The following is a 24,637-nucleotide window of genomic DNA, read 5'->3' on the forward strand; positions in this document are numbered from 1 at the left end:
TTTAACATAATTTAATAGTTTGGATAATTTCTTTGTCCTCTCACCCTTTTGTCGACTTAAAAAACCTTTAAGCTTCTTAAACGTCCTCCTCTGTACTCTTAACAGTGTTTTTTCACATTAGGAGCTTTTTGCTTTGAATAAGATTGAATGAATAATTTTTATTTAGGATTTAGTTTTAACTTTAGGGGGGAAATTCTTGAAAAATGTCGTAAAGTCTAAGAATGTTTATTGAATTTTACCACTAAACAAATTAATTTCTAATAGGTTTGACACATGAACTGACTGAATGAATGAACGGAGTAAATCTAGGCTGAGAGGTGAAGCGACTCCAGCGCTGTGGATGACGACATACTTGTATGTTTTAAGCCATTGGTTAAAAGAATCGGAAATGCTGCATTCCGATTGGCTGGAGCGGCTGTCATTTAATGTCAGGCTGCCAATACGTTCGAGCTCTGACCTACTAACACAGTTCTGTGAGTCAGTAGCCACCTTGAAAGGAAAGAGCCCAGGGAGGAGAACCAGGAGAACCAGGAGAACCAGGAGAACCAGGAGAACTAGGTAGTTCACAACTTGTGGGATTATGTCCACAGTCATTTCCTGATGGAAAACCTGCGCTTCTTCACTGTGCTTGCTAAGTGGTGGAAAACCAGGCCAAACCCTCTGAGCTGGTGGTAAAAGTAAAAGGTAAAGTTGAGCGTTAACGTGAAGCCGAGCTCGGCTTTGGGATGTGGTTCCTGTCAGTAAAGACCCGTTAAACGAACAATAGTCAAGGACAGTAACTCAGTGCTCTCATTAAAAGGTGGAACCGCTCGTTCCAGGTACTTGACTGCTATTAGTCAGTTAGTAGATGTAACGTTAGCAGGTAGGATGATGGTCGGGTTTTGTTCGTGCACGTAGGCCTGTCAGTGACGGGAGTTGACGGCTTGCTGCTCGGTGTTGTACTAACACGGTGACATTTATGAACCGTGACGGAAACAAGGCGACGTGTTACAGAGTGGAGCTGCTGGAGCTGCTGGAGCTCAGCCTCGGTCTAGTCGCTGTGTTTTTAGGGCGTAGATGGCCCCACGCCACAGCTGCCCGTGTCATGAGTAAGCAATGATGTCATGTAACAGAATGTCCACATTGTCTCCGTAGAGCGTGTCCTCATGACGGAGCGTTATGTCTAACACAGATGGATGCGTTTACAAAAGCTCTCACACTCACTCTCAGTATATGTGATCAGTGGTAAATATGTATCACAAAACAGGCCAATGTTGCATAATATCAGCCACAATAGAAATGACTGGCAGACAGAGGTCGCGGGGAGTTTCTACTGTAATCAGGACACAATGAGGGATTATGGGACAGTAGGATGTGAGGGGGCCGCTGCAGCCAGGCTCCTTCAGGACGAGCTCCGTACATCACCCGACAAGTCGAGGCTGAACCAGCCACCAGTAACATTATCGTCTGTTCTCATCACGTGCCGTCCAAATTTAGTCTTGATGTCATATGTTGCATCGTTAGAGAAGACAAAAGGGAAAGATCACTCCCGATTATCAAGTGCGTCCAATCTCAGCATCTCTACGTGTTTCCCCGGTGATCGTGGATTATTCTCCTTCGACTAGTCACGATACAATCAAATATAAACGGTGTCACAGAGTCACAAATTGCTAGTGGGCCCATACTGCCAGAAAATAACACAGGGCTCATTCGGGATCATGTTAAACGAAGTCACATTGTTTAAGTGGGCTTGTTTTACTCTGCTTGTCATGAATATATCATGTTTATTGTGCTTCCTACAAAACAACATAGAGGTGAGGAAATAAAGTCAGAGGAGAAATTCACAGAAATGTTTAGGAGTGATAAGTGTGAAGGGATGTTGTGTGTAATGAAGGCCTCTGATTACAAGCTGGACTTAAGCTTCTGCCAGGCCATGTAGTAACAACTGCCTGGAGTCCTTTGTTCATTATGGGTTGTAAAAATGTATTACTACTTTATAAATACTTTATCTACTTACATCAGTGCTTAACTGTTGCCTTAAAATGTAATACAAGGCTACTCAAAGTACACACAGTAAAGAGGTTCAGTGTTGTTGAAGAATTGTTTGACAAAAGAATGAATGGTTAGTGTCTAAAAACATAGCAATCGATCAATTATCAAGTAACTTTGGGTCTGATATCACATATAACACTTCTATCAATGATTGACATATCAATCACATGCCTCTCTGAGTTTTGTGCAGACATTGAAACAGGATAATCCAACATAATCCAAAAATAATTAATATTATCAGTGCATATAGTGATCAAGGTAGTGACCCTATATTAACATTACATCCTTTAAGTGACACCAAGTAAAGCAATAATAATAGTTATGTGCATCTTACTATACGTGTTGATATGACCCTGACTAAACAATGTTCATTTAATGTGTCTGCACCAAATTACAGTTTGTATATCTATTCAAAAATGAATATTTTTAAAGCCTCTCCCCTCCCTTCTGATGAGGACACAATCTATCCTGGACAGAAACCACTGGAAGAGGAGCTGCTTTGTCTCAGCCTCAAAATACATGAGCACAGTGTTATCCTGACACTTGTATCAGGAGTGGTGCATGATTAACTCCATAACTTTATTTTCATTTGACACTGACATCTAAAACATCTCTCATTATTTTCTGTTCTACAGATTTCTTTGACTCAAGTGGATTCATCAAATGTGGCAGCTATTATTAATGCATACAAGCATTATGATGTACATGTAAGGACATGTTACCTTAAATGACCTTACTGACACCAGCAAACAGTGACAATATGCAATCAATAAAGCAAGAGGTGGACTCCAATGAGTCCTACTGTGGAGAAGATGCCCTGGTCCTGGCTGTGGCCTTACAAGGGTCTAACCAAGATCTGCTAGGCCACAAAATCTCTGCAATTCCATTCAAAGCTAAAACTACCTGTCGTAGGAAAAGGGAATTTATCCCAGATGAGAAGAAAGACACTATTTACTGGGAGAGGCGTCGCAAAAACAACGAGGCAGCAAAGCGGTCACGAGAGAAGAGGCGCATTAATGACATTGTGCTTGAGAACAAGCTGATGGCTCTTGGAGAGGAAAATGCCTCCCTCAAGGCTGAGTTGCTGTCATTGAAACTAAAATTTGGCCTGGTGAGTTCAACAGCATATGCCCAAGAAGCCCAGAAGTTATCTACTACCAACATCTACCAGGAGTTTGTTCCATCCAATGCTGACCAAGGTTCTTTCAGCAGGGACCTGAAGTCTCTTCATCTGCGCAGCAGCTGTATATCTGTCATTAAGCATTCACCTCATATGCCAGAATCATGCCCTGCAACTCAGGGTGGCTACAATATCTGCAGGACTGCAGAGGTCAAGCAAGAACCAGCAGAGAATAGCAGCTATGCACCGGAGAGGAACAGTCCTTATGAACTTTATAAAAACGAAATGACCAGCCCTTTATCAGGAGCCTGTGCCCAGCCTGCTTCATTTCTGCAAATCACAAGGTCATCGAGTAACTCCCCGAGGAGCTCAGATGATGGTGCTGTAAGCAAGTCATCAGATTGTGAAGATGAGCAGCAGGTCCCAAAAGGGTTAATACATTCTGTAGGTGACCCAAAAAGTGTCATTGTTTCCTCACACAAAGTGCCCGATGCCAGTTCTTCAGCTTTGCCCCATAAACTGAGGATCAAAGCTAGAACCCTCCAAATCAAAGTGGAGGCAGTTGACCCTGAATACGAGTTCTCTGGAAAGTCTTCCTCTCCTGTCAGTGTTGCAGGGGAAGTATGCTACCACACCACACAGGAATCTTTAGAGTACACACAGTCCCCCTTGTGCCCATTGTCAGTACAAGTCACCAACATTCAAGACTGGGCCCACCAGTCTGAGCAGTGGAATAAAAGCAGCACTGAAACACTGCAGTTTGGCTCCAACAGTAGCAGGCTAACCCCAAGTCTCATCCCGAAAAAAATGGCAGTGGATGTCAAAGAACCTTTCTATGCACAGTCGGACGCTGAGGATTTGTTTGTTAAACAGGATCTTGTTACCCTGTCTGCAAAAGTGGCTTCTTTAAAAAGACTGATTACAACAGAGCAAGGCTCTGTGATAGTCGACCAAAACTGCCATTGATCAACATTAGTTATGAAAATGATCTTCTCCTGAAAGACCTGTGTGTTTTCCACTTTATTTGCTGTAATATGTGGTTAATACAGGGTTAAATAATGTTACAATTACTATCAATTTTCTATCAACACGTCTGAGGAGACCTGAAATTATCTGTACTGCCATAATTGACATGGTAAATTTTGTGTAACGTTCTATAGTACATTCATTGCACCAGTAATATCAACAGAGTCGTGTCAAAAAAACTACTCAGCTTTTCAGTTTCCCTTCTATAAGTCAAATGCTCTTTACATTCACTTGTGAATTTTAGTCCCTTCTCCTTTTTTCAATAATGTTAAGTTTGTGCTTTTTTTTTTGTATCAGCTGGAAGTACTGAATTTCATTCCCAATAGCTTGATCTTTCAGTGGGTACATGGAGGTAGCAGAAATCCATAATGTTTGAATTCATGTAATTTGGTTATGAGATTAATAGTCTCCATTTGTAGGTTGGTGAAATGACAGATTGACAGTGGTTGGAGATATGATAGTGCTGTGTTTTACAGGTTTGTAATTTCTGAATAATGTCCCAATCATTTTAAGATATTTCCTAGAAAGTACTATCAATGTAATTTGTCAGGTATATTTGCAAAGAGAAATGGTAAATTGGTACATTTTCAAATAATTGAATTTAAATGACTTATTTAATCTAGAGATTCTTTATTGTGTAGCACATAAGCAGAACATGCAAAAATATGGAATTTGTCTACACTCAAAATATAATCAAACAGATAACATAACAACACTTTCCTTAATTAATAAATAATGAATATCTACATTGAAGTTGAAATGTTTTTTTTCCCCAAGGACATTATTGTTTTTGCTATAATTGGTGTCAAAATACAAATGTTACAAGTTACAGATCCATAAAATGTAGCCTTTCTGTTCTCTTTCGTCCTGGTTGACAAGGTTAATGTTTATCTTCACAACTTAGGTAAACAGTATTGTATTCTTGTACATGTTACAGTGCATTCCAGCAGGGAGTTGAAACATCTTTGCAGACTCCACACGTCTCAACTGTAGTTGGAAAAAAACAAGTTTAGTGTAACTTGTAATAAAAGGCTCTGCTGCATTCGCTGGTTCACTGTTTTGCCAAAAAGACATTGCTTTGCTTGTTCTTTTTTTTTTTTTTTGTTTAGTTTTTTTGGCTTAATTCTACTAGTTTACACTAGTTTAACCAGGCATGTTTATGACACTTGCTGGAGAACTGTGACTAACATCTGGTGGACCTGACAAGAGAGTATCAGGATTTTGTGACAGCAGTGATATCTCCATTTCCTCGGCAGCCTGAAGTTCAGCTATCTGTATCATAACACTTTTCTTGTTTTATTTTATTGTAACTATGAGTTTTTGTTTTTGTTTACAGTAAATGTCACGTTTGTCATGTTTGCTTTTTGCTGTGATCTTATAAAATACAAATAATGTCTATCAAAACTAAGTTGCAAGTTCATTGTGTCCTCAGAGAAGACATTTATTTTTGCAGAAATAGAAGTAATAATCTTTTTTGGTTTGTACTGTGACAGTTTTGTCATAAGACAGTCAAATCTCTCAGCAGACAAATGTAGGTCTCAGGTTCATTAGTGTAAATTGGACCTAAATTATCAAGTTTAAAGCTTAGATATATTTTCAACCACTGAAATGGTAATTGCAGATTATCAACTTGCCTCCTTTGGTTTTAGTGTGGGGAACACACACATAAATGGTGTAAAACTTACTTATTTCCTTGTTTTCAGCTGCAAAACAGTTCTGGAGAAGCTACTGCTTCATGCTTTTGTTTTGACATATGTGTATATATATATTTACTGGTACATTTTCAATGTAATGGTACATTTTCAATGGTGTTGATTAATGTTCATTGTCCTTAGAAAATAAAATAATAGTCTAAGAGTCTATGGTATGAGCAGAGAACCTGATATAGCATAATAAAATAGGGAAAATGTCTAATATTAGCAGTATAATTCTAAAGTCAGTCAAGTACTATTTCTTACTGTGAGGAATAACTCTAGTGTTAAGATGCTGTTTATGAGTTGCCATTGAGTTTTTAGTTTGATGCAGTGGACACAATGCCTTTGGATTAGGATCAGGTTGGAAGAGGAATTTGAATGGAAACCCCATCATAGGCTGGCATTTTAACTGTCTACAAAATGAAATAAACAATTGTTCAGCTCTAACGTCCAGCTCCATTCTGTATGCTGGTTCTGCTGAGACACTGATAGGCCTGCTGTATTAGGTTACATTTGCTTTTCCTACAGTTCACAGTCAAAACCTATGATGTTAAAAAGAACATTGCTTAAGAAAAATCAAAGCAACAATGATTTTCTTGGTTAGCTGTGAGGTTTTCTGGGTAGGATCAATTTTTTTTCTTCATGGAGATGGTTTGCTGATCTTGGAATGAACAGTTGTAATACATCTTAGATTTACAACACATCAGCATATACTGTAATTTAAACAGAAATACCTATTTTGTCCTAAAATAATTTGATGACACTCCCAAACCCAACCAGGTGACACTGTCATATGTTAAATGATATTTTTGTGGAATTATAAATGACTATTTCAATTGTTCTTTAGCTTCATAATAAAGTTTTATATTATAAACTAATTTATATAAAAGAAAAACATTTAAATCAGACGATGAAAAAAAAAAAAAAAAAAAACAGGCGACAAGTCACGTGATGCGGGCACGTGACTGGGTTCAAAGTTGAACCAGGTCGAACAGCATTGCGGGTCTTCAGCATGGCGGTCCTACTGGGACGCAGAGCCCTGTCGCAAGTCGTGCAGGTAGCAGAATGGGACAGCGCTTGCAAATCAGCAGCGACAGTTTCTTGTTTGAGACAGCGCGTGTTCTCCGGTACCGTGTCGGCCTGTTCTCGCCTGAGCCGTCCGGCAGTGTCCCGACTCTACAGCTCTGACTCCAAAGATGACCTGCGCGTCAGGTACCTGGACGGAGAGGACTCCGGTAGGTAGCGTCAGGCTAGGTATGTCTGCTGTCAACACGGAGTAACAACGATAGTGGCAATACATTTATTTATAGAGACAGTTCCAAAGTGCTTCACATATTGTTGTGTAAGTTAAATTCGAATAGAGAACAGAAAATAGAAAACCCAACGAATCCTACTTGAAAAACATGTTTGAGCTTTCTTCCACTTTTAAAGGCTGTTTTTGTTTCTCTCAACTGTCACATAGTGATGCTCAAGAGGCATTTGTTAGTTTATTTTGGTGTTGTTCCTTTTTTGTTTTTGTTTTCTTTTGTTTGTTTGTTTGTTTTTTTTGTTTTTGTAATACTGTATAGTTACATAGTTATATTCTCTTCTTAAACCCTAGTGCCTTGGTTACTTTTGTTGTAGCTGTATAATTAAACTGAGCTGAACTGAATTAATATTGAAAACTCTCCACGTAGACTGTTTTGATTCAATAGTAAATCCCATTAGTATTTAGTTGTTAAACCAAAAAATGCAAATGTCTTCCATGATTCTTCTTCTTGTGTTTTAGGTCACATTACTAATCACACACACTGTTCTTCTCAATGTTTTGAGCATTAGTGGATTGATTCTTAACTGACAGGACAAATAACCACACTAAGTTGGGAATGTCCCGTTGATCCATTCCCCATTATTCCATCTCTTTGTATTTGCTTTAGTTGGCCCATAAAGCATATTTGAGTAAGCAATGCATTTTACCGCCACAGCATCGACTAAACAGTTTTATTTAGCACAAGCCACCCCACTAATGTGTCTCAATAGGTAGAGCAGTTGTCTGCCATAGGATTGGTTGATTGGTTCAATTCCCGGCTGCCATGTCACATGCCAAAGTGGGCATTGGGCAATATACTGAACGCTAAGTTCAGTATCTTGCATAGCAGCAGAGTGTGTGTGTGAATGGGTGAATAAGGTGCAGTGTAAAAGAAACAAGAAATCCCTTAAATAGAGGCTGCCTGACAAAGTGGGGCACACTAAAAAAGGAGCACTTCATGCCATAATCTAAAAAAAATTAAAAAACACATATGCAACAAATGAATTGACTTGCATCAGTCTGGAAAGGGTTACAAAGCCATTTGTAAGGCTTTGGGACTCCAGTGGGAGTACAACATTGTAAGAGCTATTATCCACAAATGGAGAAACTTGGAACAGTGGTGGACCTTCCTAGGAGTGGCCAGCATATCAAAATTACTCCAAGAGCACAACGACCTGCATAATTGAAGAATAATGTCTGGTGGCCAAAATACTTTTTCACAGCACTGTAATTCATCCATCTATTATCTTCCCCTTATTGTGTTATGTGTCACTGGGGAGATAAAGCCAAGTAAAAAAAACAGAAAAAAATATTTTTTTGAAATTTTTATTTTAGGATCAATTTTCTTGTAAAACATTGTCCATAACATTTAGAATGAATAAAAATAACTGACATAACTGGTGAAAGATAACAGTACTTGTCTAGTGTCTAGTGACCTTCTAAATCTCTCACTGTAATGGCACCAATGCTGTTTGAAAGTTTGGCTTTTTCTTTCTTTCCACTGCCACCCCTGCCGACTTTCATCCACTTTCCAGTTCATCTCAAGCCTAATGAACATGTATTGACTTGTTTTAGTTTTTTTGAGATATCACTGGCTCTGTGTAGAGTTAAAACTTTTTAGTGTCACATTTTGCTTAATAACTCTTACCTTAAAGAGTCTATATTCTATATATACTCATTTTTTAAAGAATTCTGTACTCGAGATGTACTCACATCGCTTGAAACAGAAACACTTTTTTGATAGCACTTTGCTCTGATGTTTTTTCTCCTTGACTTAGATTTTGTTCGCTTGCCTTGTTCCTCGCTTGTAAGTCGCTTTGGATAAAAGCGTCTGCTAAATGACTAAACGTAAATGTAAATATACTTGGTATATTCTACAAACATCTTCTGTACTGAATCTGTTGAAGTGGGGCACAACCATTCCGTTTTCATGATTTGATTTTTAAAGTATATAATCATTGTGATGTATCTTAATTACTTTATCTGTATGACATTATTAATCAACCTGTTTAACACTGTCTTTCAGGTATTGTTGTTGTTGGGATAAATCGCCCAAAAGCCAAAAATGCTATAAGCAAAAATTTAGTCAAAGGGGTATGTATTGCAGTTTTTTGTTGAAAATACTATTGAAATTACAAGACATTGAGATTTGATAAAGTGCAATTTACTGGGAAAACTGTTCTTTGTTTTTCAGATGTTTGAAGCTGTAGAGAATATTAAGAAGAATAACAAAGTGCGCAGTGTCATTTTCTGCAGTTTGGTTCCTGGGGTCTTCTGTGCAGGTACGCTCTGCTTATTTATTGCTTTTTGAGGGATATTTTTTCTTTCCATCTTCTTCTTCAACTGTACACATTTTGCTAATCCAGTCATCATATGTAACAAATAATGTTTCAGATCTACATTCATAAATCTTGATACTGATTGAGGAAGAAGAAAATGTAGACAGAGTCCTACTGTTCGAAAACATTTTGAATTCTCAGTGGTGCAACAGCAGGTTTTTCCCATTCACATTGAGGATTAGATTCACTACTCCAGATAAAGACGCAATGCAACTTTCAAAAAACTGCTGGAGGATACATGGGGAATCTGGGGTTTATTGAAAGAGAGATTTAAGAAAAAAACTTTTCGTGAATAAAATTACACTGTTTTTAATGGGTCGGTGAGAGATTAAAGTTTACCCCTCCGTTTTACATTTTAGGGGCACACAGCTGCCTTTCTTTTCATTGTGTCTTTCTGTGTGTGCAGGTGCAGACCTGAAGGAGAGGGCCAAGATGCACCAGAGTGAAGTTGGGCCATTTGTGTCCAAAGCAAGAGCAGTCATCACAGAGCTGGGTTAAGACCTTTAAAAATGATTTAATTCAGTTTATTAATTAGAGATTTGACATGAATCTTTTTACACAGTAGACACTCATGTCCCACATCTTTATGACTGTAAGATTTTTAGTGTTAACACAAAAAGGTGAAAAAAATCATTAGCAACAAAAATTGGCATAAGTTAGGACAGTGTAATTAGTTTCTGTTTTCTGGTAATCGTTTTATTTCCCACGTGTTTAGCCAGGATTGATAATGTACATTGTGTAGTTTCGTATGAAGGGCATATTTTGAGTGATACTGCTAAGCCCTAATCGGACAAGTGTTACAGAGGGTCTTGGTTAATTTTTTGAGTTCTCTAGGTCAGGCGTGTCAAACTCAATTATTCCAGGCCACATCAGCACTATGGTTGCTGTTAAAGGGCCAATTGTATCTGTAAGACTATATGCAGTGCAGGCGTATACATATTGGTAAATGCTTAGAGCAGCACAATGTGGACCTAAATAAATAGCCAAGGAACGTCATGCTGCACCTGTACCTTCCTGTATTCTGGTGTCCTCACATCTCAACAGATCTTTTAGAAAAAGAATGAAACACTAAGTATTTCTTTGCAAATCCCCATGTTGGTGCCCCTCTGTTAATGAAAGAAAAACCTTAGACCTCAGACATTGCTTTTGAATTGTGGCTCAACAGAATCATTTTAAAAAACTAACTAATGAAACAGGCCTGGACAAAATTGATGGTACCCCTAGAAAAGATGGAAAACAGTTTGACCATAGAGACACATTAAACGAAGTTTTGTCCTCTAATTACCATCACAGGTGTCTTGAACTTGTAATCAGTCTGTCTGCCTATTTAAAGGGTTGCATAAGTAGACACTGTGCTGCTTGGTGACATGGTGTGTACCACACTAACACGGACCACAGAAAGTTGTCTCAGGAGATTATAAAGAAAATTGTAAACAAGCATGTTAAAGGTAAGACCATCTCCATGTAGCTTGATGTTCCTGTGACTACAGTTGCACGTATTACTTAAAAGTTTAAGGTCCATGAGACTTTAGCCAACCTCCCACACATGGCCACAAGAGGAAAGTTAATGACAAATTGAAGAGACTGATGATATGAACGGTTACCAAAGAGCCCAGAACAACCTATAAAGAAATTAAAGATGAGCTCCAAAGTCAAAGTACACTAGTGTCAGATCACACCATCCGTTGTTTTTTGAGCCGAAGGACACCACTCTTGGAAGCAAATCATAAAAAAGCGAGACTGGAATTTGCCACAATGCATGTTGACAGGCCACAAAGCTTCTCGGAGAATGGCCTTTGGACAGATGAGACGAAACTGGAGCTTTTTGACATCAGCTCTATGTTCACAGATGCAAAAATTAAGCATACAAAAAGACTTGCAGTTGCAGATCATAGGGCTTCCAACAGGATAATGACACAAACCACACAGCTAAAAACACCCAAGAAGGAGCTGAAACATGCCATCTGGAGAAGGCACCCTTCAAACCTGAGACAACTAGAGCAGTTTACTCCAGAATGGGCCAAAATACCTGTTGACAGTTTGGAAACATGTCTCGTTGACAGTTACAGAAATTGTTTGATTGCAGTGATTGCTTTAAAAGGTTGTGCAACAAAATATTAGGTTAAGGGTACTTTATGTCCAGGCCCGTTTCATTAATTAGTTTGGTTTTTTTTGTAATGATTTTGTCGAGCCACAATTCAAATGTCTGATTTTCATTGGTTAATTTTCAGTAAATTTTGATTATTATTCATTGTTTCTCTCATATCCCCAGTTTTCATGACATCACATAAATAAAGGTATTACATAATATTTATTCGACCAAAGATTATGTGGCTGCAAGTATATAAAAAAGTAATTACTGAAAGAGCAAACACAGTGAATCAGTGTTAAAATATAACAGCATAGTTTGTTTGACATTTGTGTGACAATAAAATATTTTCTAAGCTCTTGCTGGTCACATGAAATGAGGAGATAGGCCAGATTTAGCCTGTTCTCTAGGTTATGCTTTTCTAACTAAACACTAGCATAGAGGGGATGCAGAGCGTTCTTTTTTTCTTTTTTCAAATAATCGTTTGTAGTTGAGTAGATGTATTTGTTATGATATGTATAAAATTTTATTTGTCTTGATTTAGAGCATATTGTCTGTTACTTTACAGGTAACCTGCCAGTACCAACTATTGCTGCGATTGATGGAGTTGCCTTAGGTGGAGGCTTGGAAATAGCCCTTGCATGTGACATCAGAATTGCCTGTAAGACTCAGAGGACTATATTTTAGTTTCTGATAAGCCTTTGTCTGCTCTATACATAAAACACTGTTAAGGATTATTAGTAGTGCAGAGGTTGAATCAGTAGAATCATAACAGATAATTAACTTCAACACTTTTTAAATTATGAAACTTCATGCTGTGCATATTACAGAATGATAAAGAGATTTCCTGATTATAAAAATGTGGATCCCTACTTGCATCACAGTGTATGGGACTGTCATGTCTTGAGGCAGTTAATATAGTCAGCTGTCACCTACAAACTCCATTTTAGGAAAAGTTGGACCTTTTTGGAATATTTAGTAAAAACAGAACTAACTTTGTTAATTAACTTTTCTTTTTATCTGATAAAATTACAAAGACATTTCCAGTCTTTTCACTAAACAACTTTTTTTTTCTTTTGATTCTGCAACACCATAAAAAAAAGTCAGAGACAGATGCAAAATAAGACTCACAGGTTTAAAAATATTTAAGTAGCAACTGTTCTGGGTGATTTCAAAATAATCAGATTCATGAGTAACATATGAGAGTCTCATGGTGGGCTATAAAATGAGCATTCACCTCAGTGGGGGCTCTGTCTTAGCAAGCAAAGACAGTTTGAATTTCACCAATTTGTCCCAAAATAGAGATATTTGATAACAGGGAATCATATATTCCATGAGCTACAGTAAAAACATTATTCAGGGAAATGTCAGTGTGTAAAGGCCAAGGGCAAAAACTACTGTTATATGTAGGTTCAGGAGTATTTGGGAACACTGTTGTCACTTAACATTGCCTTGTGATTACTTCTGTTGTGTTTTGTAGCTATACAAATTAAATTTAATTGAATTGCATTAACACAGTCCATTGCTTCATCCAGAAATCTAACAGAAAACTGTGTTATTCAAGAAAAGAAGCCCTACCTCAATTTTGTGCAGAAATGACAGAGTTCTCCAGACCAGAGCTTTTGCCAGATGGACTATAAAAACAGTGAAAATTCGTTCGTCAGGAAAAACAGACATTAGGTTCTCCGTGCAAAAGATGAAAAAGACTGCAAAAGCAGCTTTGTGCGGATGCATAAGTGCCAATGTCCATTTTCAGGAAGTCGGTGAATATTTCAGGATGCCAGTGCTTCATTCAGCATCGGCTACAACACTATGGCTTCATAGACACAAAATGCGCTTGTCCACGTCCCAAATGATTAAAAAAAGTAACAAGCCTCTGTCCCCCTTTTTTTTTTTTCAGTGTGTTGCGTTTATTAATTTGCATTAGGTCACAAACAACAGTGTAGTAATAAGAATTAGAACTTTGAATGAGAAGAGAATGTGTTTTTGCATCTGTTCACAAAGAGAAACCGTATGACTTGGAAGAGGTGGCTGTAGTTGTACTGTGCCCTTAAAATGTATTTATCCCCTTGGATGTTTTATCTTTTTATCAACATTATAAATCAATCATGGAAGATAAAAAAAGTGTTTGCATTAATATTCCTCTCCTTCAGGTCAGTATTTAGTAGATGCACCTTTAGTTGCAATCGCAGCATGGAGTCTGTGTCGATAGGTCTCAAATAGGCTTGTACATCTGGACACTGGAATTTTATGCCCTTCTGGAGTCTTTCACATGCCTATTGGCAAACTCAAGTCATGATTTAAAAGGTGTTCTTCAACAGTAGCTTTCTCCTTACCACTCTCCCATAATGCTTTGACTGGTGAAGAATCCGGGCAACAGTTGTTGTATGTACAGTCTGTCCTATCTCAGTTGCTGAAGCTTGTAACTCCCTCACAGTAGACATCGGTGTGTTAGTGGCCTCTCTCACTAGTCTCCTTCTTGCACGGTCACTCAGTTTGTGTGGACGGCCTGTTCTAGGCAGATTTAGACATGTGCCATACTCCTTCCATTTCTTGATGATGGATTTCACAAAACTCAGAGGAAGGTTCAGTGCCTTGGAGATTTTTTTGTATCCATCCCCTGACTTATTTTTTTTAGTGACATGTTCTCTGAGGCTGGGAAGCGTTCTTTTGTCTTCATGGTGTAATAGTAGCAAGTAATACTGATTAACCAGTGACTGGACCTTCCAGACATAAGTGTGTTTATACTGCAATCACTTAAGACACATTCACTGCACTCAGGTGATCCCCAGTTTTACTATATCTTATTACAAATTTATTAAACATTTTAAAGGGGGTGAATATTAATGCAAACACTGATTTCACTTTACATATTTTTATGTATTGACATTACTTTGTAAAAACCTGTTTTCACTTTGACATTAATGTATTTTTCTGACATTTGTTTGTGAAAGCTGCCAACTTTTATTGACCATGACTGATTTAGAGTTGAGAGTGTTTCATCCACCCTTTTATAGACCAATGTCTATAAAAGGGTGAAACATCCAAAGGGGTGAATACTTTTTATAGGCACAATACAGGGAAATGGCTGGTAATGCAAGTATTGCTGCCCCTGCTCCTAATACAGAAAGGAAAGTGAATAAAATGAATAAGGCCCCTGATTAAGTACTTGTATTGTTTGGATGTGTATTTTATTAATATGTAAATAGTAATTCTGCTTTTTGGTCTGTCTAGCCAATACAGCAAAAATGGGACTAGTTGAGGCTAAGCTTGCAATTATGCCTGGAGCAGGTAAGGTTGAATTTATCTGCTTTTGATATGTAAATATTAAAATGTTTAAATGTCTATCATTTATTCATGTTTTTAAAACTTCTTGCCAGCAGCTAACCTGTCTTTTTTTCCAGGTTTTTGTATTATGTAAAAATTCAATTCAATTCAATTCAATTCAGTTTTATTTGTATAGCGCCAATTTACAACACTTTACAGCTTTACACTCTACAGTGTAAGGTTTAAGACCTTACAGAAAATATTTATACAAAAAATTACAGAGAAAAACCCAACAATCCCATTTGAACAACAGTCAACAACAGTCCTATGGACCATACATTTCTGAGTAATATGTGCAACTGTAGTCACAGGAACATCAACCCACCTTTGTGGGTTTTTCCTTTTTTAAGGGAAGGTTGCCAATAATTTCAGTGCCTATAAAAGGTTTTCACCCCTTTGGATGTTTCATCCTTTTATTGACATTATTAATTAATCAAGTACAGTGAAATCAGTGTTTGCATTAATATTCACCCCCTTTAGGTCAGTATTAGAGCAAGTATTACTTGCACATCTGGACACTGGAATTTTATGCAAGTTTTCTTTGCAAAACGTGGCTATAAAAAGTATTCACCTTAAGTTTTATCCTTTATAAATTATAAAGGATTATAAATCAGTCATGGTCAATAAAAGCTGGCGACTTTGACAAAAACAAAAATCAAAAAACACGGTGGTGGCAGCATCATGTTGTGGGGATGCTTCTCAGCAGCCAGCTCTGGAAGGCGTGTTAAGGTAGAGGGTAAGATGAATGCGGCAAAATATAGAATAATCCTGGAGGACAACCTTATTCAGTCGGCAAGACAACTAAGAATAATTGCATAAAATTCCAGTGTTCACATGTGCAAGTCTAATTGATACCTACCCACACAGACTCCATGCTGTGATTGCAGCCAAAGGTGCATCTAAATCATCTGAAGAAGTCAGTCCTTGCAGACAAATTTTCTAAACAACCAATAGCAGCACTTTCTATACATTATCCTGACCAAACCTCTTCCCTTAAGGTTCACAAGCCCTTTTAAGCAAATTTGATAATCTTGTCTGCCAGGTGAGGTAGTTGCTTGTCCCTGCCTTGAAGCTGAAGATTTATTTCAATCAGCTTTCCAAATAAATCACTGAGATCGTCCAGTTTCATCAGAAATTGTTCATGATCAAAGTTGCTTGCAGCCTTCATATAAAAAGATGCAAATCTCTGCTCTGAGCTCAAAGACTTGTGAAAACACTTTCACTGGACTTCCTCTGGCCTCGGGAGAGCCACCTTGACTCACTGACTCAGCACAGCTGAATCATCACCTTGCATCTCCTCACAAAGTGTGGAATGAAATAAAATTGACCAAGCTTACAACCTCTGTGTGGCCACTGCACAATGCTCTCTTTTTTAATACCTGCAGTCCTTTTGTTTTTCTGCCATGTTCTATGCACCCTCTGAGCAACATCACACGCAGTTCTCCCTTTGCAGCTTGTGTCAAAAATCTTATGACCTGTTCACATGTTCTTGCCACTGTATAGCGCCAATTCACAACAGAAGTCATCTCAAGGTTGGGGTGAGTGGAAAGAGGAGAGAGAAAAGAACAGTAGGCAACAAAAACAACAACAAGCAGCAAGAACATTGGGCAGGTCAACTGGATTCTGGAGATGTACAGCTCCAGGCCGAGGATACCTGCAGAAAAGTACAGAGAGAGGGAGACAGAGAGGAGGAAACACAACTACAGGAGAGAGAAGACACAAAGTTAATGACATGCAATGGTGGCATTTGAATGGATGGAGGAGAAAGGAGAGAGCAGAGGAGCTCAGTGTATCAGTAGAGGTCCCCCAGCAGACTAAGCTATATCAGCAGAACTAAGAGATGGTTCAGAGTCACCTGAACCATCTCTAACTATAAGCTTTATAAAAAAGGAAAGTTTTAAGTCTAGTCTTAAATGTAGAGACGGTGTCTGCCTCCAGAACCTGAACTGGGAGCTGGTTCCACAGGAGAGGGGCTTGATAGCTAAAGGCTCTGCCTCCCATTCTACATTTGGAAACTCTAGGAACCATAAGTAAACCTGCAGTCTGAGAACGGAGAGTTCTGCTTGGAAGATATGGAACTATGAGTTCTTTAAGATAAGATGGAGCCTGATTATTAAGAGATTTATATGTGAGGAGAAGAATTTTAAATTCAATTCTGGATTTTACAGGGAGCCAATGGAGAGAAGCTAACATAGAAGAAATATGATCTCTCTTGCTAATTCCAGTCAGAGCTCTGGCTGCAGCATTTTGGATTAACTGGAGGCTTTTTAATGAGTTATTGGGACAAACTATTAATAATGAATTAGAGTAGACCAGTCTGGAAGTAACAAATGCATGGACTAGTTTTTCAGCATCACTTTGGGACAGGATGCTCCTAATTTTAACAATGTTTCTCAGGTGGAAAAAGGCAGTTCTAGAGATTTCTTTTATGAATGAAGTAAAGGAGATACCCTGGTCAAAGATAACTTGGAGATTTATTATAGTATTACTGGAGGCCAATAATAATAAGTCAGCTATGGTAACATTGTGATTTATACTTTTCCCTTGTATTATTCAAGTTTGTTTTCAAACATATACGTAAACTGGTTTTTAAAACTGTGAAACTGTGCAATACAACTGGACCATGGTGCAATTGTGTGACCATGTGTGATATTTTAATTTTTTTCATTTTTTAGATTGTTGCCGTACAATGCATGTAAAGGTTTAACTTTATGAAATGTCAGTTTTCTAGTATTGTTAGTCTTTACTTGATTGACAACGATCAAGTCTGAGTCACACATGTGCTCCTTCTGTTAACAAACACTAAAATGACAAGTGAGATGATTAACAAAAAACATTTAGTAACAAAGTATCCCAGAGTGGGGGAAAAAGTCAGGCATTGAATGTCTGAATCTGATCAAAACCCTGTTTTATCCAGGTGTCTGTTTTCTCCTGTGCAGGTGGTACACAGCGTCTTCCAAGGGTGATTGGTATCTCTCTTGCTAAGGAACTCATCTTTGCTTCCCGTGTGGTGGATGGAACAGAGGCATGTCGTCTGGGTCTCGTCAATCACTCTGTAGAGCAAAATAACAGTGGAGATGCTGCCTACCTGCGAGCTCTGGAGCTTGCCCGTGAGATCAACCCTAAGGTAATGCCACAGACAACAAGAAGACCTACGTATCTACTCAAGTTATACACTGAGGGTTAAAAAAAGAAAAAAGGTGATTTAGTTACCTCAGTGACTAAATCAACCTTTGCCCATTTTATTCTTAAAATACATTTTTGTAATGTACAAAACAATTCCCAAGTGTATGTTATATCAGACAACAATTTATGAACCTCTTATTTTTGGCTCTACAGGGTCCTATTGCGATAAGGATGGCAAAATTGGCAATCAACCAGGGGATAGAGGTAAGTCTTAGATGTCTGTAGATGTCCTAACTACTCGATGGCTCATTTCAAATTTTATTAGCCAAAAAGTACAGAAATGAGCCTCAAAAATTTGCCAAAGTGATGGAAGGGCTAAAGACAGGATCAGCTTATGATTCCAAAACATACTAACTCATCTGTGAAACACAGTGGAGGTATTGCCATGGCCTGGGCTGCATGGCTTTTTCGGGGACAGGCTCATTAATCTCCATTTATGATACAACACAATTATGGCAGCAGAAAAATAAATTAGGTCTACATTTCTGTCTTCTAAGTTGTATATCTGATTCAGACATAATCATCTGGAAAAGCTTAAATTGTTATCTTTTGTCAAACCCAGATGTTTTGACAGCAAAAATAAAGGAAATGGCCTAACTGTTACAATACATTTGGAGAGGGTTTATTTGCTTATTGTTAATTAGGAAACATTTTGAGCTGTACTGTGAGAGATACCACATTCTCTTTCAGGTGGATTTATCTACAGGTCTGGCAATTGAAGAGGCATGCTACGCCCAGGTGAGAATTTAAACTGTTCAGTTTAGAAATATTTTTTGTTTTGTTTTGTAAGACTTATCACATTTACAGGTGCTGATGGTATTTCACCTCTAATCTCTTTGGAAGTTATTCTGAGCTCTTTAGTTACCATTTTTATTTTCTGTCTCTTCAATTGTCATCAACGTTCCTCTTGCGGCCACGTCCTGGGAGGTTGGCTACAGTCCCATGGACCTTAAACGTCTGATTAATATGTGCAACTGTAGTCACAGGAACATCAAGTTGATTGAAGATGGACTTATAAACTTTGCCTTTATCTTTTTTTTTCTAATCTCCTGAGACAACTCTCTCCTTAGTTTTCTGTTTTCCATGTTCAGTGTGGTACACACAATGATACCAAACAGCACAGTGACCACTTTTCACTGTTTAAATAGACAGACTGACTGATTACAAGTTTGAAGACACGTTTGAAGCTAATTCAGGACACACTTTAGTTTAACGTGTCTCTATGGTCAAATTATTTAACATCTTTTCTAACATCTCTTTATATTATTTTTGTCCAGGCCAGTTTCATTACTTTGTTTTGAAAAAAAAAAAACTTCTGGTGAACCCCAACTCAAAAGCTATACATACATTTTTAGTACATTTTTATAATTATTATTACTTTTGTCACTTTTAAGTTATTTCAGTAACTTTTGAGGGGGTTTCTTTCCTTAACAGAGGGGTACCACTTGTGTATGCTGAAATCCTCTCTTGCTTTGAGTGAAAAGTATAACACATGGTTAACTTTTATAGAAGTCGGTGAAGATTCTCAGTCGTCCAGGTGAAGTTATCTGGCAACTGGACTTCCTTATGTTAGGTTGAAACATTTCGCTACTCACCCAAGTAGCTTCTTCAGTCTGATTTTTAGGTTTTACAGATGAGGCAGGCAAAATCTAAAAAAGAATTCAACTCAACCTTTTCAGTTAGTTACTGAGCCAACTAGGACATTGTTTTGTAGTGGTTTGTGCGTTTGCACTTTGCTGTGAATTTGCCAACTGTTAAGGCATGGTGATGTTTTGTAACATATGTGCCAAATATGGTAGATGTTGTTCACTAATGCCCCCAGCCCCTATAACACCATAGCATGTAACTTACCCAACAACTCCAAAATTGTATCGTTGGACAGACAGATGTATTTATTGACTGTTTTTTTTTCTTTCTTTCTTTTTCAAGCACATTGCACCTGCCTTTCAAAGTTTTTAAATTCAGTCACAATCCCAGCAACCACAAATTGCCTTTAGTCTTGAGAAATCACATTATGTGTGTATTTGCATTTTCTACTACCTGTATTTTGCTCAGTTGGGCAAAAATGCCCCACTCTGCATATTTATAAAGGCAGAAGTGCAAAATCTGCGGAATGCGCCATTTTGCTCATGTCAAAGACACAGTCAGCACACACACTCAGCATGCACTCTGTAGATCAGCTCATACTTTTTTTTTTTTTTTCAGGTGTTATCAAGTTTGCCTATGATTTACTGCACGCCTACTTTTTAGTAAATCAGGGCCTCAGTGTATCCTCCTGCAGTGTGACCTAGATTTTTTTTCATGTTTAATCAGAAACATTTTTCCAACAAGGTTATGAGGAGCATTCAAAGTTGGTTTAATCTAAATGTAAACAATTATTAATTTTTAATTAATAAGGGTCAAAAAATGTAATAACAAGAGTCATCATGCAAGTATCTTCAGCAAGTCAGCTGACCTCGTTCTTTGGGCACATAACATTGCTGAACTGCAGCAACACCAAATCATAGCACTGTCTCAACAGGGTTGCACAGTACTAGCACCAGGCATAATAGGTGCATCACTTCATCCTCCTCTCACATAAGGTAAATCTGGATCAGACCACATGACCTTGTGCAGGACAGTTTTTAAGCCAGTTTGTTTGTGCAATCTCCCTAGATGTTTTCTTTGCTTGATGCATGCCAATAATTAGATTCTTCTGAAACAATCTTTCTGACCACAGGATCCATCTTCCGACATGTTTAAGAAATTAGAAAGCTGCTTACTGCATCAGTTGGGGTTGAATACACTTTTGCCAACTTAAAAATAATCATCCATGAAGTAATTATCCTATTTGCTTAGTTATATCAAGGTGGTGACTTTTTTTTGGACAGGCAGTGTATTTTACACACATCAATATTTTTAAACCATCAAATCATTTCACATCAATGAACGCATCAACATAATTTTCTTTTTGGTGACATTTATTTTCTCCCGCAGTGGTTTCTCACTCCCTCGAGATTTCTCGACAAAAGAAACAGAAACCATTTGTCCTGTAACTGTCTTAATTATTCAATTTAAAACCTTTTTTTTTTTTCTCAATGTTTGTTTCCAAAACCAAAATAAAAAAAAAAAAACAGATAACAGTTCATTTTCAGATTTTGTGCTCAAATCAAAAATGGAAAAAACGTATAACAAGCGCTCTTATTCCATTTTTATTTTTTCATTGGGAATTAGTGACATGTTGGCCAAAAAAGTGACTGTCCCCCCAGAAAACGAGTCTCGTCCGCAGGACTGTGCGCAGCCTGTTAACGACGTATCTCCCAGTTTATCTGCAACTACAGATGCTCATTTTGGTATCAAACCATTATAAAGTGAAAACACTCACAGAAGCAGAGGATTAAAGTCCATGATACAGGGGACAAAGTCCGGTTTGTAGGCTTTGAAAAGGCAAACAAACAGGGCAGGGAAGCATGCCAGGAAGCAGGAGCAGACACAAGGCTGGGAAACAGCTGGAGAGTGCAAACATGACACAAGACATGATGCGGCAATCTGGCAGGGAACTGAGAGCAGAGGGTTGCTAGTAAAGGAGAGGATGATCACAAGTGGAACAGATTGAATAATTAGGGAAGAGGGAACGGGAGAGTCAGTAAATCCATATTTGGGCATGGCAGGAAGTGGCTGGTGAGCATAGTAACCGGAATAGAACCAGGTAGAAGAGGAGACGAGTCAGGAATCGTGACATTGGAGGTTGACCCTGCATTTGTTTACTGGACTACTGATTACCAGGTGCAGTTCACCAGCCTGATAAATGGTGGCCTTTCTGGTCTAAACAGCACTGGGGCTCCACAGGGGACTGTTTTGGCTCTATTCCTGTACACACTATGCACAGCAAACTTCAAGCACAATTCTGTGTGTTTCCACATTCAGAAGTACTCTGATGATGCTGCAATTGTTGCATGCATCAGGAAGGGACAGGAATAGGTGTACAGAGGCTGATAAAATCCTTCCGTGACTGGAGTCACAAAATCTGCCTCCACTGAACACCTCTAAAACCAAGGAGACAGTAGTGGATTTTCAAAGGTCTAAACCCTCATCTTCATCCAGCATTTGTGGTGCAATATTCTATTGTATATTAAATAATCCATTCAGGATTTTACATAGAGCCAGTGTAGAGAAGGAAATGAAGGAGAACGATGATCTCTCTTGCTAATTCCACACAGAACACTGACTGCAGCATTTTGGATTAACTGGAGCAGGGGAGTCGTAGTAGCTTCTCAAATTTGCTGTGGGCCAAAATAGAAAAAACTGGGACGAAGTCGCGGGCCAAACTCAATCTTTATTGAAACATTAACTGCAAGAATCTGGAGCAAGCAAAGTTTAATAATATAATCAAATGAGAAATTACATTTGAAATAACACACACATCCGTGGTATTCATTTCTTATTATGTGTCAATCTGTAGTCTTTCCTTTGACCCTAACCCTTTTTAATGAAAATCTTTTTTCACCACTAAAACAACAACAAAACAACCAAAAAATAATAATAATTTACTTCAAGCTTTCAACTATTAACAGTCCATGCTTTGGAGTAGAATAAGTGCATAGAGACAGCATCATTCAAGCTAATTAAGTTGTAGTTAATGTGTTAACTGTGACGGCTCTCATTAAAATATGATACTATATAGGATAGTAAAATGTTAATTTTCTTTATTATCGTGTCAATATAAATTTAACTAATTACTGCTGTTTCCATGCACTATGCATATGTGCATGTTTTCCATCAGGAAAGTGGTTAAGGTGGTTAAGGGAGAATCATTTTATCTTTTTTTAGTACTGACACGTACTGTACTGACACGTTTCTGTTATCTCTAAGGTCATACCAACTAAAGATCGCTTGGAGGGTTTGGCTGCATTCAAGGAGAAGAGGAGTCCTCACTACAAGGGGGAATGAGGCTGCACATCTTCCAGAAATGATCATGAGCTCTGTCCTTGGTTTTCCTATATTTCCACTGCTTCTCATGTTTATTGGTAAAACATGTAAACCAGTTCCCAGAGGATGTCTACTTCACCACAAGACATTAAGGTTGATTCTGGTTGGTGTTTTCGTCAGTGAATCAAATGGTGTTAAGTGTACAGTAAAGCCCTTGCTGGGTGTGTTAACACTTAAACATTTGGAGCAACCAAGCAAGTTAACTGACCACTGGCCACTGCTCACAACACTTAACAAGTCTGCAATCTAAAATGTACAGTACTGTTTAGTTTACAGTATAATTGCTAACGGTAACAGTCACTAACAGCAACCTTGTTGACTAATAAACTAATATAACAACATCCATAAGGTACTGTGAATGCTATCTGAATAATATGAGAAATATACTGTGTTCACAACAAAGAGAAAAGACCAGAGATGTCTGTATGAATCAGGAATCAGATGACCTCTGCATGGTTTGCAGAGGGTGGAGTTTGTTTGTTTTTTTTTCATTTGACACATATTGCCAATGTTTGTAAGACATGATCGTTTCTCTGGTGGTGTCTGAAACATGCCACCTAAAATACACATGAACTGAGTTTTCTGATCCGTCTTCTTTTTTGATAAATATACCATTACAATAATTTCAACATTGTATAATGACATCGAAGGAATCTTCATGTAGTGACTTCAAGGACTACTGAGCAAGTGTCAAACAGCTTCAGCCCATCGCCACATACGCTATTTCTGAGCATGTTTGTTTTATTTTAAATGTGTCTCTCATGACTTTGGTTTCCTTGGCTGGTATGATCATAATACACACTGCAATCACAAATTAAATCAGAATTGGGTAGGATTTCATTTACCTGGAAACACAACGTAGTTTGTGTGTTCTGTGCTCCATCACAACCACTGTTGTACAGTATTGTATTTCAAGCAGAGATTTTGTTCACATGAGCACGAGAAATGAGGGTGATGCCACAAACAGTTCAATGTAAAAGCCTGCATCCTTTTAAATTAAAGAGTCATTAAACACTGATAAAGTGAATAAGTGTGTTTTGTCTGCTTGTTTTGTAAGCTTGTGCTAATACAGAATTTTAATTGGACTATGTATGTGAACACCCTTAAATGGTGATGGGTGAGACTGATCAGTAACAGGCATCAAATGCTTCAAACTGTTTTCAGAAATGTAAACTCACTTTAAAAGTACAGTGTTTAACTAGTTGGGCTAAAGATTTAGTGTTCACTGGCTTGTTCGAGAGCATTTCATTATATATAAGACCTTTGTCACTGGATTGTGTTTCAGCTGGCTCTCAAAATCTGTGTATACTTAGAGAATTCTATTGAAATTGATGCTTGGTCAAAATACATTTGGTTTAAAAGCCTGAAAATGGTAAGTGCACTTTCAGTTAAATTATCTCTTTTTTCTACATGTCTTTTTTGAATTAAATTAAAATATTTAATTAAATATAATATTTAATTTAAGTCTTTAGTTGTCCTTTTAACACTAAATATTTATAAGAGTATATTTTCCCATATACCATACCTAATTGGCTTGTGTGATTTATGGCTTTTTCAACCTGGGATCTT

The 24,637-nt window shown here is 37.9% G+C and overlaps 2 protein-coding genes across 3 annotated transcripts; both read left to right on the plus strand.

The window, feature by feature from the left end:
* Positions 1 to 474: 474 nt before the first annotated feature.
* Positions 475 to 5,647, plus strand: nfil3 (nuclear factor, interleukin 3 regulated). Of its 2 annotated transcripts, none has more exons than XM_026339878.1 (2): positions 475 to 684; positions 2,667 to 5,647. In XM_026339878.1, the coding sequence occupies exon 2, from the start codon at positions 2,759 to 2,761 to the stop codon at positions 4,115 to 4,117; it is 1,359 nt and encodes a 452-aa protein (XP_026195663.1). In that variant the 5' UTR covers positions 475 to 684; positions 2,667 to 2,758; the 3' UTR covers positions 4,118 to 5,647. The 2 variants fall into 2 exon arrangements, with proteins under 2 accessions (XP_026195663.1, XP_026195664.1); XM_026339879.2 differs by having other exon boundaries at positions 475 to 558.
* A 1,202-nt stretch (positions 5,648 to 6,849) lies between these two features.
* On the plus strand, positions 6,850 to 23,399 carry auh (AU RNA binding protein/enoyl-CoA hydratase). Its single transcript, XM_026339938.1, has 9 exons — positions 6,850 to 7,106; positions 9,186 to 9,253; positions 9,354 to 9,441; positions 9,905 to 9,991; positions 12,156 to 12,248; positions 17,854 to 18,041; positions 18,254 to 18,304; positions 18,791 to 18,838; positions 22,952 to 23,399. The coding sequence occupies exons 1-9, from the start codon at positions 6,884 to 6,886 to the stop codon at positions 23,027 to 23,029; spliced, it is 924 nt and encodes a 307-aa protein (XP_026195723.1). The 5' UTR covers positions 6,850 to 6,883; the 3' UTR covers positions 23,030 to 23,399.
* The last annotated feature ends 1,238 nt before the right edge of the window (positions 23,400 to 24,637 follow it).

The sequence above is a fragment of the Anabas testudineus genome, chromosome 22, assembly GCF_900324465.2.
Source record: "Anabas testudineus chromosome 22, fAnaTes1.2, whole genome shotgun sequence".
Lineage (NCBI taxonomy): Eukaryota > Metazoa > Chordata > Actinopteri > Anabantiformes > Anabantidae > Anabas > Anabas testudineus.

Coding starts and splice junctions, on each gene's coding strand:
- nfil3 (XM_026339878.1), top strand. CDS start 2,759: ATGACCTTACTGACACCAGCAAACAGTGACAATATGCAATCAATAAAG.
- auh (XM_026339938.1), top strand. CDS start 6,884: ATGGCGGTCCTACTGGGACGCAGAGCCCTGTCGCAAGTCGTGCAGGTA. Junction 9,254..9,353: donor GCAAAAATTTAGTCAAAGGG/GTATGTATTGCA, acceptor TTTGTTTTTCAG/ATGTTTGAAGCTGTAGAGAA. Junction 18,839..22,951: donor AAGAGGCATGCTACGCCCAG/GTGAGAATTTAA, acceptor GTTATCTCTAAG/GTCATACCAACTAAAGATCG.